The sequence below is a fragment of the Bidens hawaiensis genome, unplaced genomic scaffold (assembly GCF_021521415.1).
Source record: "Bidens hawaiensis isolate Kalapana, Puna unplaced genomic scaffold, B.hawaiensis_p1.1 tig00034587_1, whole genome shotgun sequence".
In the NCBI taxonomy this organism is placed as follows: domain Eukaryota; kingdom Viridiplantae; phylum Streptophyta; class Magnoliopsida; order Asterales; family Asteraceae; genus Bidens; species Bidens hawaiensis.
The window spans coordinates 1-16603 of record NW_027505327.1 but is presented as its reverse complement, the minus strand read 5'-3'; the positions used below and the strand labels follow the sequence as shown (position 1 = coordinate 16603).

The 16603-nt window shown below is 36.4% G+C and overlaps 2 protein-coding genes across 3 annotated transcripts; both read left to right on the top strand.

The window, feature by feature from the left end:
• The first annotated feature begins 3027 nt into the window (after window positions 1-3027).
• Window positions 3028-4433, top strand: LOC143612428 (uncharacterized). Its single transcript, XM_077086415.1, has 3 exons — window positions 3028-3627; window positions 3669-3882; window positions 3988-4433. The coding sequence occupies exons 1-3, from the start codon at window positions 3028-3030 to the stop codon at window positions 4431-4433; spliced, it is 1260 nt and encodes a 419-aa protein (XP_076942530.1).
• Window positions 4434-15335: 10902 nt separating this feature from the next.
• On the top strand, window positions 15336-16603 carry LOC143612427 (superoxide dismutase [Cu-Zn] 2-like). 2 transcript variants are annotated; one of them, XM_077086414.1, is made up of 7 exons: window positions 15336-15468; window positions 15536-15637; window positions 15701-15796; window positions 15887-15918; window positions 16018-16093; window positions 16210-16263; window positions 16517-16603. In XM_077086414.1, exons 1-7 carry the CDS (start codon window positions 15384-15386, stop codon window positions 16543-16545), a joined length of 474 nt encoding a protein of 157 aa, XP_076942529.1. In that variant the 5' UTR covers window positions 15336-15383; the 3' UTR covers window positions 16546-16603. The 2 variants fall into 2 exon arrangements, with proteins under 2 accessions (XP_076942529.1, XP_076942528.1); XM_077086413.1 differs by lacking the exon at window positions 16517-16603 and having other exon boundaries at window positions 16210-16437.

Genomic DNA, 16603 nt, shown 5'->3' with positions numbered 1-16603 from the left:
CGAGGTTCCGAGAGCTTGATTTCACGCAGAAACGAGGTTTTGAGGTGCTGTTAACGATCTGTTGTGCTGATAAATGAAACACGAGCTGAACTGCTGCTGTTTTCTTGTTTTTACTTCCGTCTAGCCAACTAAGGTAGGATTAAGGTTAAGTTACTTTACGAGTTACTTTATTATATAGTTACTAGAACCTAGTTAAAGGTATAGTCGTTAAATTGTAAAGTTTTCCAAGTAATGTGTTACAAATCAAAGACGTTACTTCCATGTGAAGTAATGTTATCAAAACTATTATTTTGACGGGCACGTAGTAACTGGAAGGGGGATATCATTAGTAGACTCTTCTTGCCTAAGGAAAGTAATTCGTACACATCCCAATCAACCGCGGGAACCGTTTGCTTACCTGGAGAAGTTTACCAACGTGATATCCTTTATTAGGCCAAAGCGTGCTAATCCAAACGTCATATATAAATTTAAAAGTAATTTCATAAAACGACTATAACTATACTAAGGTTAGGTCAGACCTAAGAGTCTGCTGATCAGACCTCGAGTCTGCTGAACTGAATCAGACTTCAAGTCTGCTGATCAGACCTCGAGTCTGCTAAACTGAAACAGTCTTAAAAGTCTACTGAATGAATAATATATACCAACTAGGTACTTATGCATGCCTATTACAAATATAGGTTGATAGCATACTGAGAAGAGAAGTTCTGATATTGTCAACTGATAATACAAGGTGAACACGTTAACCTTTTATGGCCTGAACTAATTCTACTCTTGTAATAGACAGGTTGTTTGTTGCAAAGAGTCTGATAAATGTTTACATGAGATATTATCTCTAAAATCGTTAGAATACAAAATAGATAATAAAAAGCAACTCAGACCGAATACACATGTGTCTGGATCCAAACATAACTGATAATTGCCATACAAAACCAAGTCAGTCATAACCAGTTCTCCAACAGAGTAACATAGCCTAGGGGAAGGTTGTCTCCGAACAGGGGCTATGTACTCGGGGAACCTTTGAATTGTGTGTGTAGGGCAGTGGTACAAATCCCGGGAATGGACAGGCATTCCTGCTGAGATTGTGAATAGAAAACTATATTTGTATTTAACGACTGTTATAAACCGTTTTATCGAGTCAACGTTTCACCAGCATATAGCTGACGTGTTTTTCCCACCTATCAAGGTAATTAGATGCTAGTATTGGATATACAAGGATTGGAGTCATGACGTTAGAAGCTCGCTCGAGATGGCTCTATTTTGAAAATATAAATCCTTGTAATAATAATATAACACTATTTTGTAAACTGGATACTTGGGTATTTAATTCCTGGGTAATTTTTGATAATGTAAATTAATATTTAATCTTTAAGACTTCCGCTAAAATAAACCCGCTACTCTGATTTATTTACAAAACAGGTACCAACTGTTGGTCACACGCCTAGGCCCTGAGTCGGGGTGTGACAGGTTGGTATCAGAGCCATCGATTTCAGCGAATTAGGTATTAATATAATTAGTACCTAAGTTTTAACCATTTATCTGATAAGTAGGGATAAGCTATGATTGTTACTCTACCTATCCCTAAGTTTAGATATATGCAGATGTCATATACAAATTATTACGGACAAAAACGTCGGGTCGCAAGACGGTCGAATCCTGCCCCCGATGTTGAGCCGTCTTGTAGAGCTAGCACAAATTTTGGTCCTAAATGGCCAACTGTATCGGTGAACCCGACTGAACCGGTGTACACAAACCCGGCTGATTTGAATAACTTTAATAACCCAATGAATCCAAACCTGATGAATCAGTTGAACCCTGTTGATCACATAGATCCATATATGGCTTTTGGAAGCCAACCAATATATGCTCCAGGAAGCCCCGAAATTTCAATTGAAATATCAAGTGATACATCGGAAAGTGTTCCGCTGACTGGTACTCCAAATTACTATCCATACGGGGATATAGAAGTACAGAGTAGAGTTAAACAGGAAACAAGTACTGAATCCTCTAGTTGGATGGACTGCCATTCCAACTAGAGTCTGGCATTTTGGATCACCGTCACTAGGTGCCCAAATCATAGCAAGACCAAGTCAAGGACCGATTCATTACTTTGAAGTTCCTGGTTTTCCACCATACCGAGGTCCTATACCAGCTGAATCTGAACAAGCCAATGAGATCTGAGAAACAGCTCGGTTAGTTGAAGAATTTTACACCACAAACATACCCGATGAGGAAATGCAGGCTTATGTAGCAAATCCTCACATGTACCCAAGGGAAACAGCTTACCTTTTTCCGTCAACATCCGCACCCGTAGGATACCCAAACCAACCCAATGCGGTAATGGATGAGTTGAGAAACGAAATGATTAAAAAGAAAAAGATAGGTGACAAGATTATCAAGAAATGCGACAAGATTAAAAGTCTTGTCAAGAAGTGGTCTAGGGACTAGGATAATATAAATGTTGTTGTCTTAAGCATGTTTTATTTTCCGTCCCTTTGTAATATATTGTGAAAGAAATAAAGGAATCGTGTGTACTGTGTATTAAATCTGTGTATTTTATTGAATTACAGAATGTCTGAACAAAGAACACTTGGAAATCAAGGGAGCCAAGCTGATAAAGGCAAAGCTCCTGAAAACAATACTAAATCAATACCGGAAGAATACATTGGGGGTATCCTCGAGATGATAAACGAAGCGGTTACACCACTAATAAAAGATGCTGTAACTCCTTTAATCAAAATGGTTTAAGAACACACAGAAAATTCTAAAAGTTTGGCCAAATCAAAATCTTTGAAACAAGTACAACCGAGTCATAGTGTGTCCGTGCACTCAAAAAGAAAAGAATCAAAGGTGCCAAAAGATGAAAATGAAAAGAAAAATGAAGGTTATGAAAGCTCCACTACTGAGCAAATCCCAAGCAAAAAGGTAAAAGTTAGCATGGGATGTACGTTCAAAGATTTTCAAGTATACAAACCAAAGGAATTCTAAGGAGATAAAGGCGCGATTGTTACACTTTGTTGACTGGAAGAAATGGAGTCTATCGTTATTATCAGTAAATGTACTGAGGAGGAAAGTATCCAGTATTCGTCCCAGATGTTTAAGGGAGAAGCACTGGAATTGTGGAATACATTGATTGAAGTGAAAGGCAGGAAGAATTTATATAACCTTGAGTGGAAAACTTTTAAGGAGTTGATTAAGCAAAAGTTCTGCCCAGTTCACGAAATTGATCAAATTCAAACAAAGCTTTGGAATCACAAAGTTATTGGCACCAACCTCTATAACACCAAGTTCTTGGAATATTGTAGACTTGTACCACACTTGGTCACACCCGAGTATAACAAAGTGACAAGGTATATTTATGGTTTGCCAAAGGAGATTCGTGATCATGTGAGGTCACACATGCCAGCAACCACTGAGTCTGCGATCGAGCTTGCTGGTTATTTGATGGAGAGTATGATCAGGAATAAAGAAGAGGAAAGAAAGGTTGTGGTGGAGAAGAAGAGAGAGAATGATGAGAAGAAGAAGTTTGAACGGGGAAAGGAAAGGTCGAGTGTGTTTAATCGGCCGTTGTGTAAAAATTGTGGTAAGAAGCACGAGGGTATATGTTTGAAGCCTACACCTAAGACTGATGTACGCAAGTTTGATTCGTTTCGACTTGCAATTTCTGTAAGAGGCAAGGACACAAGGAGGAAGATTGTAGGAAGAAGTTGATCGTTTGTTTTGATTGTGGAGAGAGGGGACACTTCAGTGCCGAGTGCACGAAGAAAAACCCAGTTGTTGGAGGCGCCAGTGGTAGTAGTGCCAGAAATGATGGAAAGAAAGGGAATGCGCGTGCATTCATGTTAAACACCCAGAAGGCAGGAGTATTACCAGACAAGATTACTGGTACGTTTCCAACTAATAATGTTTATGCTAGAGTTTTATTCGATTCATGAGCCAATCAAAGTTTTATAGATTATAAGTTCTGTAATCTGTTAAATGAACCTCTAGCTAAATTGAATAATCAATATGAAGTAGAAACCGCTAATGGAAACTTAATCCGAATATCTGAAATATTAAATAGTTATCTTTTTTTAGCTGGGTATGAGTTGCCAGTACAACTATTGCCTATGGAGTTAGCTGGATTTGATGTTATACTAGGAATGGATTGGGTAGCCGCCAACCAAGCCCGTGTATTATGTAATGAGAAAGCCATTGAAATACTGACTCCAAATAAAAAGATTATTCGAATAGCTGGAGACAAAGAATCTGGTAGAATTGGAATCATTTCAAAAATCAAGGCGAGTCATTGTTTAGGTAAAGGTTGCCTTGCTTTTATGGCATACGTTACTAAGGAACTTGAACCTAAGAAAATGGAAGAAGTACCAATCGTTTCTGAATTCAAGGACGTATTCCCTGATGAATTGCCTGGAATCCCACCTGATCGAGAAGTTTAATTCAGAATAGACTTAATTCTGGGAACAGCTCCGATTGCTAAGTCTCCTTATCGACTAGCACCAACCAAAATGAAAAAACTGAAGAAGCAGTTGGATGAGTTATTGGAAAAAGGGTTTATACGACCGAGTTCTTCGCCGTGGGGAGCTCCAATTCTGTTTGTCAAAAAGAAAGATGGGTCAATGAGAATGGGCATTGACTATCGCGAATTGAACAAGGTGACAATCAAGAATCGATATCCACTCCCGAAGATAGATGATTTATTCGATCAACTCCAAGGTGCAAACTACTTTTCAAAGATTGATTTGAGATCTGGATATCATCAATTGAAGGTATAAGAAGATGATACATCAAAGACTGCATTCAGAACAACATACAGACGCTATGATTTCACCGTTATGCCGTTCGGACTCACTAATGCTCCAGCTGCTTCTATGGATATGATGAACCGAGTTTGCAAACCGTACTTAGATAAGTTTGTTATAGTCTTTATTGATGACAATCTTATCTATTCAAAAACAAAGGAAGATCATCAAACTCATCTTAGAACCATACTTGAAACATTGAGGAAGGAGAAGTTGTATGCAAAATTTTTAAAGTGTGAGTTCTGGTTATCTGAAGTGCAATTCCTTGGTCATATTGTGAATAAAAAAGGAATTCAAGTTGATCTGGCCAAGATTGAAGCCATTACGAAATGGGAGAAACCCAAGACCCCGACACAAGTTAGAATTTTTCTGGGGTTAGCAGGTTATTATAGAAGGTTTATTCAGAATTTTTCAAGAATAGCAGTTCCATTGACTTCATTAACCCGAAAATCAGTAAAATTTGAATGGGGACCAAAACAAAAAGAAGCATTTGAAACCCTTAAGCAGAAACTGACAAATGCACCTATTTTAGCCTTACCCGAAGGGCAAGATAACTTTACTGTATACTATGATGCTTCACATACAGGTATGGGGTGTGTTTTGATGCAAGGAAAGAAAGTTATAGCTTATGCTTCAAGGCAGTTAAAAGTTCATGAGAAAAATTACACCACTCATGATCTTGAACTTGGAGCTATAATTTTCGCGTTAAAATTATGGGGACATTATTTATATGGTGTAAAGTTTACTGTTTATACTGATCATAAAAGTTTAAAGCATATATTTGATCAGAAAGAGTTAAACATGAGGCAAAGGCGATGGATGGAAATATTAAATGATTATGATTGTGAAATCATCTATCATGAAGGAAAAGCTAATGTTTTGGCTGATGCTTTGAGCAGAAAGGAACATGATAAGCCGAAAAGAGTACGAGCTCTGAGGTTAGAGCTTAAGATTGATCTATTAACCGAAATTAAAGAAGCTCAGAAGTTCGCAATAGAAGAAAATAATATAAAGGCTGAAAAAGAAAATGGAACAATAGATCAATTAGTTAAAGATAACGATGAAATACTCAGGTTAGGAAAAAGAATCTGGGTATAGATGGTTGGGAACTTACGGGAGAAAATATTGAAAGAAGCTCACAAATCTAAGTATATGATGCATCCGGGAAATGACAAGATGTATCATAATCTTAAGGACGATTATTGGTGGATTGGGATGAAGAAAGAAATTGCACTGTATGTGGCCAAATGTTTAACATGTTCAAAGGTCAAAGCCTATCAAAAGCCGCTAGGTTTGTTGACACAACCTGAGATACCGATATGGAAATGGGACATGATTACTATGGATTTCATAATGAGATTACCAAAGACGTCACGAAAAAATGATGCAATTTGGGTTATTGTTGATAGATTGACCAAATCCGCTCATTTCATTCCTATCCAAGAAACATTTAGCATGGGTAAGTTGGCACAACTGTATGTGGAAAGTATTGTATCATTACACGGCGTACCATTATCTATTATTTCTGACCGAGACAGTCGTTTTACCTCTAATTTTTGGAGAAGTTTTCAAAAGGCAATGGGTACACATTTAAATTTAAGTACTGCTTATCACCCACAAACTAACGGACAAAGCGAGATGACGATTCAAACTTTAGAAGATATGCTTCGTGCTTGTGTTATATATTTAGGTGGTAGTTGGGACACTCACCTATCATTGATGGAATTTTCATACAATAATAGTTATCACACAAGCATACAGATGGCACCCTACGAAGCATTATACGAACGAAAGTGTAGAACGCCTGTATGTTGGTCCAAGATCGGTGGTAACCAATTGTCTGGTCCTGAAATTGTGTAACGAACAACTGATCAAGTAATTCAAATCTGGGAAAGACTAAAAGCAGCACGTGATAGACAAAAGAGTTATGGTGACGTGAGACGAAAACCGCTAGAGTTTAAAGAAGGAGATAAAGTATTACTTAAAGTATCACCTTGGAAAGGCGTGGTTCGTTTTGGGAAGAAGGGTAAATTGAGTCCGCTTTTCGTTGGACCCTTTAAGATTATTGAAAGAATAGGTCCTGTAGCCTATCTATTAGAGTTGCCTGAGGAAATGCAAGGAATCCACGATGTGTTTCACGTATCAAACCTACGTAAATGTTTAGCCGACAAAACACTCACTATGCCTTTAAAAGATGTACAAGTAAATGAAAAACTCAAGTTTGTAGAGGAGCCGATACGAATTGAAGATAGTCAGACCAAGTTCCTTAAGCGTAAAAGATTGAAGTTGGTAAAAGTAAGATGGAATTCCCGACGCGGTCCGGAATTTACTTGGGAACTTGAATCTGAGATGAAAAGAAAGTATCCACATCTCTTTACATAAATCTTAAGGACTAGATTTTTCTAAAGGTGGGGAGGATGTAACATCGTGAAAATACCCCATCTAATTTTGGGCCAAAAATGTAAATTTTAGAAGTTAAAGGGGTAAAAATGCCAAGTCTGGAAGTAGGGGGACTAAAAATGAAAAATTTACACATCATGCATCTTCGCGTATCGCGAAGATGTTGGCACACAATTTAAAGCTTATCCAGTGACGTGGCGACACGTGTCAACACCGGGTTGACATGCAAAATTGCGGCGCCGTCATGCAACTTCGCGTATCGCGAACCGCCGTAGGCTGAACTGCTGCTGTTTTCTTGTTTTTACTTCCGTCTAGCCAACTAAGGTAGGATTAAGGTTAAGTTACTTTACTTGTTAATTTATTATATAGTTACTAGAACCTAATTAAAGGTATAGTCGTTAAATTGTAAAGTTTTCCAAGTAATGTGTTACAAATCAAAGACGTTACTTCTATGTGAAGTAATGTTATCAAAACTATTATTTTGACGGGTACGTAGTAATTGGAAAGGGGATATCATTAGTAGACTCTTCTTGCCTAAGGAAAGTAATTCGTACACATCCCAATCAACCGCGGGACCCGTTTGCTTACCTGGAGAAGTTTACCAACGTGATATCCTTTATTAGGCCAAAGCGTGCTAATCCAAACGTCATATATAAATTTAAAAGTATTTTCATAAAACGACTATAACTATACTAAGGTTAGATCAGACCTAAGAGTCTGCTGATCAAACCTCGAGTCTGCTGAACTGAATCAGACTTCAAGTCTGCTGATCAGACCTCGAGTCTGCTGAACTGAATCAGACTTAAAAGACTGCTGAATGAATAAGATATACCAAGTACTTATGCATGCCTATTACAAATATAGGTTGATAGCATACTGAGAAGAGAAGTTCTGATATTGTCAACTGATAATACAAGGTGAACACGTTAACCTTTTATGGCCTGAACTAATTCTACTCTTGTAATAGACAGGTTGTTTGTTGCAAAGAGTCTGATAAATGTTTACATGAGATATTATCTCTAAAATCGTTAGAATACAAAATAGATAATAAAAAGCAACTTAGACCGAATACACATGTGTCTGGATCCAAACATAACTGATAATTGCCATACAAAACCAAGTCAGTCATAACCAGTTCTCCAACAGAGTAACATAGCCTAGGGGAAGGTTGTCTCCGAATAGGGGCTATGTACTCAGGGAACCTTTAAATTTTGTGTGTAGGGCAGTGGTACAAATCCCGGGAATGGACAGGCATTCCTACTGAGATTGTGAACAGAAAACTATATTTGTAGTTAACGACAGTTATAAACCGTTTTATCGAGTCAACGTTTCACCAGCATATAGCTAACGTGTTTTTCCCACCCATGCAGGTAATTAGATGTTAGTATTGGATATACAAGGGTTGGAGTCATGACGTTAGAAGCTTACTCGAGATGGCTCTATTATGAAAATATAAATCCTTGTATAATAATATAACACTGTTTGTAAACTGGATACTTGGGTATTTAATTCCCGGGTAATTTTTGATAATGTAAATTAATATTTAATCTTTAAGACTTCTGCTAAAATAAACCCACTACTCTGATTTATTTACAAAATAGGTACCAACTGCAGGTCACATGCCTAGGCCCTGAGTCGGGGTGTGACAAGTTGTTACTTTGTATCATGGTTAACTTTATTGGGCTATGATTATGCTGATTAGAAACAAATCCGAGACGTCCGGGGGTGAATGGGAGTTTTAAGATAAATAAAATGAGGTTTAAACCCAAACCGGTTCGGTTCGGTTTGGTTTACCTGAAACCGGTCCCAAACTGGTTTTTTTGTACACTTCTACCCTACACCCCTCTCAGTTTTAAAGCTTAAAGCCCAAGGGTGTAAGGCCCCGTTCCCGGTAACCCTACTTTGGCGTTGATTTTACTCATAAACATAGTTTTAAAATCAGAGTTAACTAAAACTTTCCGCGGAATACTCAAATTTTTATGCATCACATCACAAAACATCAAGTCTTGTCTTAATACATATCATATAATTCAAAATACTTTCATCTCGAGATGCCAGTCTTCTAGTCCCTGCCATGTGCCATCCTCAAGCCAGCTCCTTCAACCTATTTACCTGTGTGCATACTAAAAGTCAGCTACGCTGAGTGAGTTCTAGTTAAGCAGGTAACATACATTTCATTCTTACTCATTTATATACACATATCCGAAGACACATATTACATTCGTTCTTACTTTCTTACTTCCATACATTCATACTTTTCCTTACTTCAGTTCTTTTATACGTACATATCATGCTATATTTTAAAGAGTCTTTCGCCCTATAACCTTCGCAAATATTATTAGGGTCTGCAACCCTTTCATTCTTCGCATATATTATTAGGGTATGCAACCCTTTTATCCATTAAACTATACATATCATACATACCATTTATACATTATACACATCATACATATCATTTCTTCATTAGTTATATTTATTCTCATACACCTTTTCGCACATACGTTTAACTCTTTCTATACCAATCAGGTATATTTATAAACATTCATATGGCATACACTTACCACTTAAGGTAAGTGTATTAACTAATCACATTGAGTATGCACACAGCCCCCGAAAACATAACACAGAAATTGGGCTAGAAACTCACCCGGGTCCTGTTTCTCTCTGAGTTAAGTGCAATACCTTTCCTTAGCTGAGCCTGGCTAACTGTGTAACAATTATAAGTATTAATCAACTACTTCTAAGTCGTCCTTCTAGATTAACGAAACCCTCAACTAACGGGGGTCCGGGGCAGCGCCCCTGGAAGCGGGGTCTAGGGGCGGCAGCCCCTAGCAGGGTCCAAGGGGCAGAGCCCCTGGCTGGGTTAAGCTGGAAGAATTTCACTAACAAAAATGCATCAAAAAATGAATTTCATGAAATTTCGCATGGAAGAATTTTGCATGGAAGAATTTCGCTTTGCATGGAATTTCGCTTCGCATGACTGTGCGATGCGAAAATATCGATTTCGCTTCGCATGGCTGTGCGATGCGAAATTATTGATTTTGCTTTGCAAGGCTGTGCGATGCGAAGATATTGATTTCGCTTCGCATGGTTGTGCGATGCGGAATTATTGATTTCGCTTCGCATGGCTGTGCGATGCGAAATTCCTGCCTTTCGTCGTTTTTACCATTTTAAAGCCATTTTTTTCTCCTTGTTTCTTCTTTAGGACCGATTCTACTCTTTTTATGGGTTTTGGGTCTTACCAACTTTGTATACCCGTGTTTATGAGGTCCGAACATCACCTTTTTGTTATGCAACACACCCGTGAGGTTATAACTCACCAACTTTATGTTTTTCTTACATCTTACCACCCGGTCTACTAAGATATCAGTTTGCTTGTCGGAACCGACCATAAAACTTAACCTTTTTAACCAAAACTCACCTTCGGTTCTCTGGTTCGGTTCAGATCTGGACAAACCCGAAGATCTGGAAGTGTTTCTTGTTGCTTGAAGATGTTAAACACGAGATTCCACCCTTCTTTGGCTCGGATTTAGATTCGGGTTTGTGGGAAAGAAAGTGTGTGTTCTTGAGTGTGTGTGATGGTGGAAAGAAATTGAATGAAGAAGAGGTTGGGGTATATATATAGGGGTCCAAGGGCCCCACCACCCACTTCCTTTTCCAACCAAAACCTTATCCAAACATAAACACGCACACAATTAAACTAACAACACACGGTTAATTATAAACTTTCTGTTTTTTATTATTCTTAGAAAAAGCTGATGTTACAAAGGGCTTAAGTCTAAGCCTTCTCTTTTTTTTTGGCTAGTTTTTGTCGTGTTTGATTTCGTTTTGATGTATACCTTTATACTATGATTCTTATATGTTATAATATTAACTTATGGGTGTTTTGCCTTAGGTAATGTTCATAAACAAGAAGGTGGATGATGATTAAGCGCTCGGACATGTTCACGGGCACACATCTACAAGTCTTTCATCATTGTTGCACCATGAATCTTATTTGGTTTAGTTTTTTTTTCATTGTGCTCACAGTATGTTCGGACATATGATTGGTTGGTTATAATGAAAGTTTGTTTTAAGATGTATTTTAGTTTGTTATAACGAAAGTTTGGTTATTCAGTACATTTAAGAGCTCTGACTAAATAGATATATTTCATTCAGTACTAAATAGTTGAGAGGGCTAAAATAGTCATTCTGCACAGTCATTCAGATGTCCAACCAAACAACACTTACTGGTTCAGCACTTACTAATTCAGAGTCTCTTAATCATTCAGACGTTTTATTGATTCAGCACTTAATGGTTCGAGAATTACCAAACAGCCCCTAAATGTTTGTCAATATGTTGTCATTTTGTATTTTATATTTTTAGATTTTGACTTCGATTAGTGAATATGTTTTATTCAAATTATTAAATTATATTGACTAATTTGATCACCATTATGGTTGACAATAAGAGTATTCCCAGTCGATTCTCTATCTTTATTTTTATAATTAGACTAAAAAGTAAAAACACCATCTTTTCTCTTTCATTTCCAATTAAATTTTTTTATACTTTTATCATTACCTTTTCTCTCTCCTTCACTCACAACCATTTTAAAAAACATTAAAAAATTATAGAGGTGAACACTGTGTTTTTCCAAATTTAACCATGAACAGTAACATTTTCTCTTTCCTACTCTCACAACCACTTTTAACCATCTCTAAAAAATGAAGAACCCCCTCACATAATTTGGAGAACCCATTGAGAATATGGATACTAGTCGGTTTTTCCGGATGACAATATGAACACTGGAATGGAATTGGTTGATGGTTCAAAATGGGTGAAATTGTAGGCGAAGTGGAAGAGCTTGAAGAAGGAAGCACTTCAGATTTATTTGAAGATGGATTTGATAAAACAACAAACATTGTTTGTTCTTGAGGAGGTTAGCGCCATCTTTGTAAATAATCACTGTTATTCTTTTGGTAAATAGCACCTACAACTTTGTTATTATCAACTATGCTTGATCCGCCGCAAAACATAGGTTATGCAGCCCACATAGGTGTGACTGTTTTCTTTCTACAAACAAAACAAAAAAATTACATCAGACTCAGCCGTCGCATTGTGGCGGGTTAACCAACTAGTTATATATAAAATTATCCCATGTAAATGCCTTCAAACTCGTTAAGACAAATGATCTGTGTGTCTTGTAAGAGTAAATCACTTTGTTAAAAGTTTGGAGGATTAAGGTATTCACCTTTCTGATCAGCCGGTGAACTTTTATTGATAACCTTTTAATCGGACTGGTCGGTAAAACTCAGTCGGTGGTAAAACCTAAGCGTTGAGCCGGTAAGTCGACCCGAATTTAGTCGGTTTCGGTGACGTGCGTTATTGTACCGGAATTAAAATCAAAAATAAAACCAGAAAAATTATAAAAACTGAGGTGGACCAATGTGGTGGCGTCAGTCGGTAAATAGAGGGCTGGTAAAACCCGAACGTTGTCGATCCCGGGCTTGAGGTGGTGAGTCTACGGGAATTCAGTCGGTTTCCGTCATGTTTGTTATTATACTGGAACTAAAAAAAAATTGGCGTTTGGTCGGTTTTCGTTACGTTCGTCACGGTGACTAAACTAAAAAAAATTTACGGACCAGTTTGGTGCCGCCAAATGGCCCAATAGGACACTTGCGGCGCCCAACTTCTTATTTGTTATATAGTAATAATTTGAAAGTTAGTAAAAAAATCATCATATTTATTTCTCAATGTATGGTTGTGTGAATTGATTATTTTTTGGCAAGACTTGGTTATCAATTTTGGGACACCTGACAGCGTTAATTGACTGAATTTGTTGAGATTCTTCTTGGTCATTTGGTAAGACTAGATTAGGTATTTAGTAAACGTCTTTCAATTGGGTTTCAACTATTGGTAAAGCGGTCATACTTCCTTCACCTAAAAGAGAACTTAATTTAGCAGTTTTTTTCAAAAGGCATGAATGTAAATAAAAAACATCCCCTGGATAAGCCTCGCGCCCAGGCGGTCTTTGTAATATAAGAGACATCTGACGATAAGCTTGCGTTTGTTTAGAGAGATCATCATAAATGATTAAAGTGGGTCATTCACGGTACATAAAATATTCAGCCAGAGCTGCTCCTGTATAAGGAATGAGGTATTGTAATGTAGCAGGAGAATCCACCGTTTCGGCTACCACATTAGTATATTCTAGGGCTATAAACGAACCGAACGAACACGAACAAGGCCTTGTTCAAGTTTGTTCGTTAAGAAAATAATGTGTTCACGAACGGTTCACTAACACTTGCCGAACGAGATTTTGTGTTTGTGTTCGTTCATTAAGGAAATTAATGTGTTCACGAACGGTTCACGAACACAAACAAACACAAATAAAATCAGCAGAGCCTAGATATTGAGAGCGATGTATTCATCAATGTAAATAATGAAAGCTTGTAAACGAATCGAATGAACACGAACAAGGGCATGTTCGTGTTCGTTCATTTAACTTTAAAAGAACATGGACACTTAATCGAACAAATATTTATGTTAATTTCGTTTATTTAAAAAGGGATATTTGTGTTCATTTGCTTAAAATCTAAACGAACATACATGAACAAATGTAAATGAACACAAACAAACATAAACGAACTTAAATGAACACAAATTAACAAATATAAAACCTTTAAGTAGACGACCTATCTAGATAATATTTAATTATATTCTATTAATACATAAATGAACATAAATAAACAGACATGAACGAACTTAAATAAAACGAACATAAACGAACGTTCATGAACATAAATGAACGAATGGAACATATGTTCATGTTCGTTCGTTTAATTAAATGAACACAATTTTTTTGTTCATGTTCGTTCGTTTATTAAATAAACGAGCATAAACGAACTTCCCACCGAACGATTCACGAAAGTGTACCGAACGTTCGGTTCATTTACAGGCCTAGTATATTCCATCACGCCCCTTTAGTGAGATTTGAATAGTCATCTAACTATTATTATTATTATTATTCCAAATGCATTATGACTTTTTTTTGTAAACAATAGTGTTTATAAGAATAACAATGGATTTAGAAAAAGATTTTTACTTTGCTATAAACTTTTAAAATGGTTGAGCTGTTCTCTTAATTAACCTATATATATATATACTAGATTTTATCCCTCGTATTACGGGGGTTGTTTTATATTTTCGTTTTCAATATTTTATATGTCTATTTGGATTTTAATTTTATTTATCGTAAGAAAGTTAATAATTAATATACTTGAGGTTTGATGATAAAATGATTTCACAAATAGATGATATGTTATAATCTGGTTTAAAAGCTATCTGGGTTTGGTGATACTCATTACCCGTTTATTTTCTTTATTATAAAATTATTTCTTAATTATAAATAATATCTTTTTATAAATAAAATAGAATATTAATTTTTAGTATATCCCTGTTTTATAGGATTTTCATATCAAATATTTTATGAGATTAATTTTTAATATAATGAGATGTTATAACCAGTTTAAGAGCTATCTGGGTTTGGTGAGACCTTTACCTGTGAATTCGGGTCAAATGCGTGAGAAGCCTTCATTTACAAATAAAACAATCTGATGGCTTGAGAGAACGGTTGTTTTATATTTTTCATAAATTGTAATAAATGATATGTTATAGCCCATTTAAAAGCTATCTGGATTTGGTGACCCATGACCCGCTTATGTTTTTTAGTATAAAATAGTTTATTAATTATAAATAATATCTTTTTCTTTTTAAATTGGATATTAAATTTTAGTATATTCCTATTTTATAGGATTTTCACATTAAATAATTGGTAAGATTAATTTTTAATTTAATGAGATTTTATAACCCGTTTAAGAGCTATCTGGTTTTGGTAAGACCCATACTCATGAAGTTGGGTTAAATCAATGAGAGACCTTCATTTAAAAATTAAGCAATCTGGTGGCTCCATAAAAGAGGGGAGCGACCACATCGCGACACGTAGGATTTTAGGGTTTTGGTTTATATATATATATATATATATATATATATATATATATATATATATATATATATATATATATATATATATGGTAAAAGTTGAAAGTATAAGGTGCCTACTGTAAATGTTGAAAGTATGACAAAAAAACATTAAGGTCATACTCCGCAAACACTGAAGAAAGCAGATAAGAATAAGAATAAGATCAATGGGTGGTCTGAAAGCGGTGGCAGTCATCACCGGCGGCGATAACTCCGTCAAAGGATATCTTCAATTCATTCAGGATACCAAAGGTCTCTCTTTACTCTCTCGTTTCACTTGCTGTTTAATTTCCCTAACCTAATTCATTTGTTAAAACAGGGGTAACTCAAGTGCAAGGTAGGATATCAGGGCTGAAACCAGGTCTTCACGGTTTCCATATTCATGCTCTTGGTGATACCACCAATGGCTGCAACTCAACCGGTATTCTTTAACTTATCAATTAAATTTACCTAGGGTTTCTAACTTTTTTACTCAATTTGTTAGGGCCGCATTTTAACCCGTTTAACAAAGATCATGGAGCTCCGTGGGATGATGTACGCCACGCAGGCGATTTGGGGAACATTCTTGCTGGAAATGATGGTCTGTCCTTCCTTCCTTCATTGCCCTAAAACTCTCTAATTTAGGCTCGAGTCGATTCGAGTGTTACAACAGTTTTTATGTGTTTTGCAGGGGTTGCTGAGGTATCAATTCAAGATAAAAATGTATGTATCGTAGTTACAAGTTATAACAGAATTAATCATTTTTATTTTGGAAATTCGTAGTTTTCTTTTACTGTATTCATCATCTGAAATGCTTTCCAGATTCCATTAAGCGGACAGCATTCGATATTGGGGAGGGCGGTTGTTATTCATGCTGACACTGATGATCTGGGGAGAGGTAACAACCCATGGATTATGCAATATTTCATTTGTTTTATACGTTTTTAAGTTAGAATGATATTGAAGCTAGTGAAGGGTTTTTTTAGGAATTTGACTGTGATTTTGATGCTGTAGGCAATCATGAACTTAGCAAGACAACAGGAAATGCAGGTGCTAGAGTTGGTTGTGGTAATTTACTAATCTGCATCTCTTTCTCTTTACTAATGCTAGCAATCTGAAAACGAACCCTGATAGTTTCTAAATTAGTTCAGTTGAGCATATATAATGTGATCCGGATGATTTTATGTTGTTCTGATAGGGGTTGGTTAAACCAATCAGATAATCATCTTCAAAGATGATTAAGATCAGTTGCTCACATTTCTCTGTATGAATGAATGTTCTTGACAGGAACGCTTACGTTTGTTGCGTTGTTATTTGACAGGGGTTATTGGGCTTCAATCTTCGGTGTAAAGCTAGCAATCAGGCTCCTTTATACTTTGTGCAACATAAGCAACATGTATTGTTCTTA

What these genes read in the sequence shown, in the direction of transcription:
- LOC143612428 (XM_077086415.1), top strand. Translation starts at nt 3,028, where the DNA reads ATGGAGTCTATCGTTATTATCAGTAAATGTACTGAGGAGGAAAGTATC. An exon ending in AGCCTACACCTAAGACTGAT is followed by an intron (nt 3,628 to 3,668) that starts GTACGCAAGTTT and finishes AATTTCTGTAAG; the next exon opens with AGGCAAGGACACAAGGAGGA. An exon ending in ATTACCAGACAAGATTACTG is followed by an intron (nt 3,883 to 3,987) that starts GTACGTTTCCAA and finishes ATGAACCTCTAG; the next exon opens with CTAAATTGAATAATCAATAT.
- LOC143612427 (XM_077086413.1), top strand. Translation starts at nt 15,384, where the DNA reads ATGGGTGGTCTGAAAGCGGTGGCAGTCATCACCGGCGGCGATAACTCC. An exon ending in CATTCTTGCTGGAAATGATG is followed by an intron (nt 15,797 to 15,886) that starts GTCTGTCCTTCC and finishes TGTGTTTTGCAG; the next exon opens with GGGTTGCTGAGGTATCAATT. An exon ending in TATCAATTCAAGATAAAAAT is followed by an intron (nt 15,919 to 16,017) that starts GTATGTATCGTA and finishes AATGCTTTCCAG; the next exon opens with ATTCCATTAAGCGGACAGCA.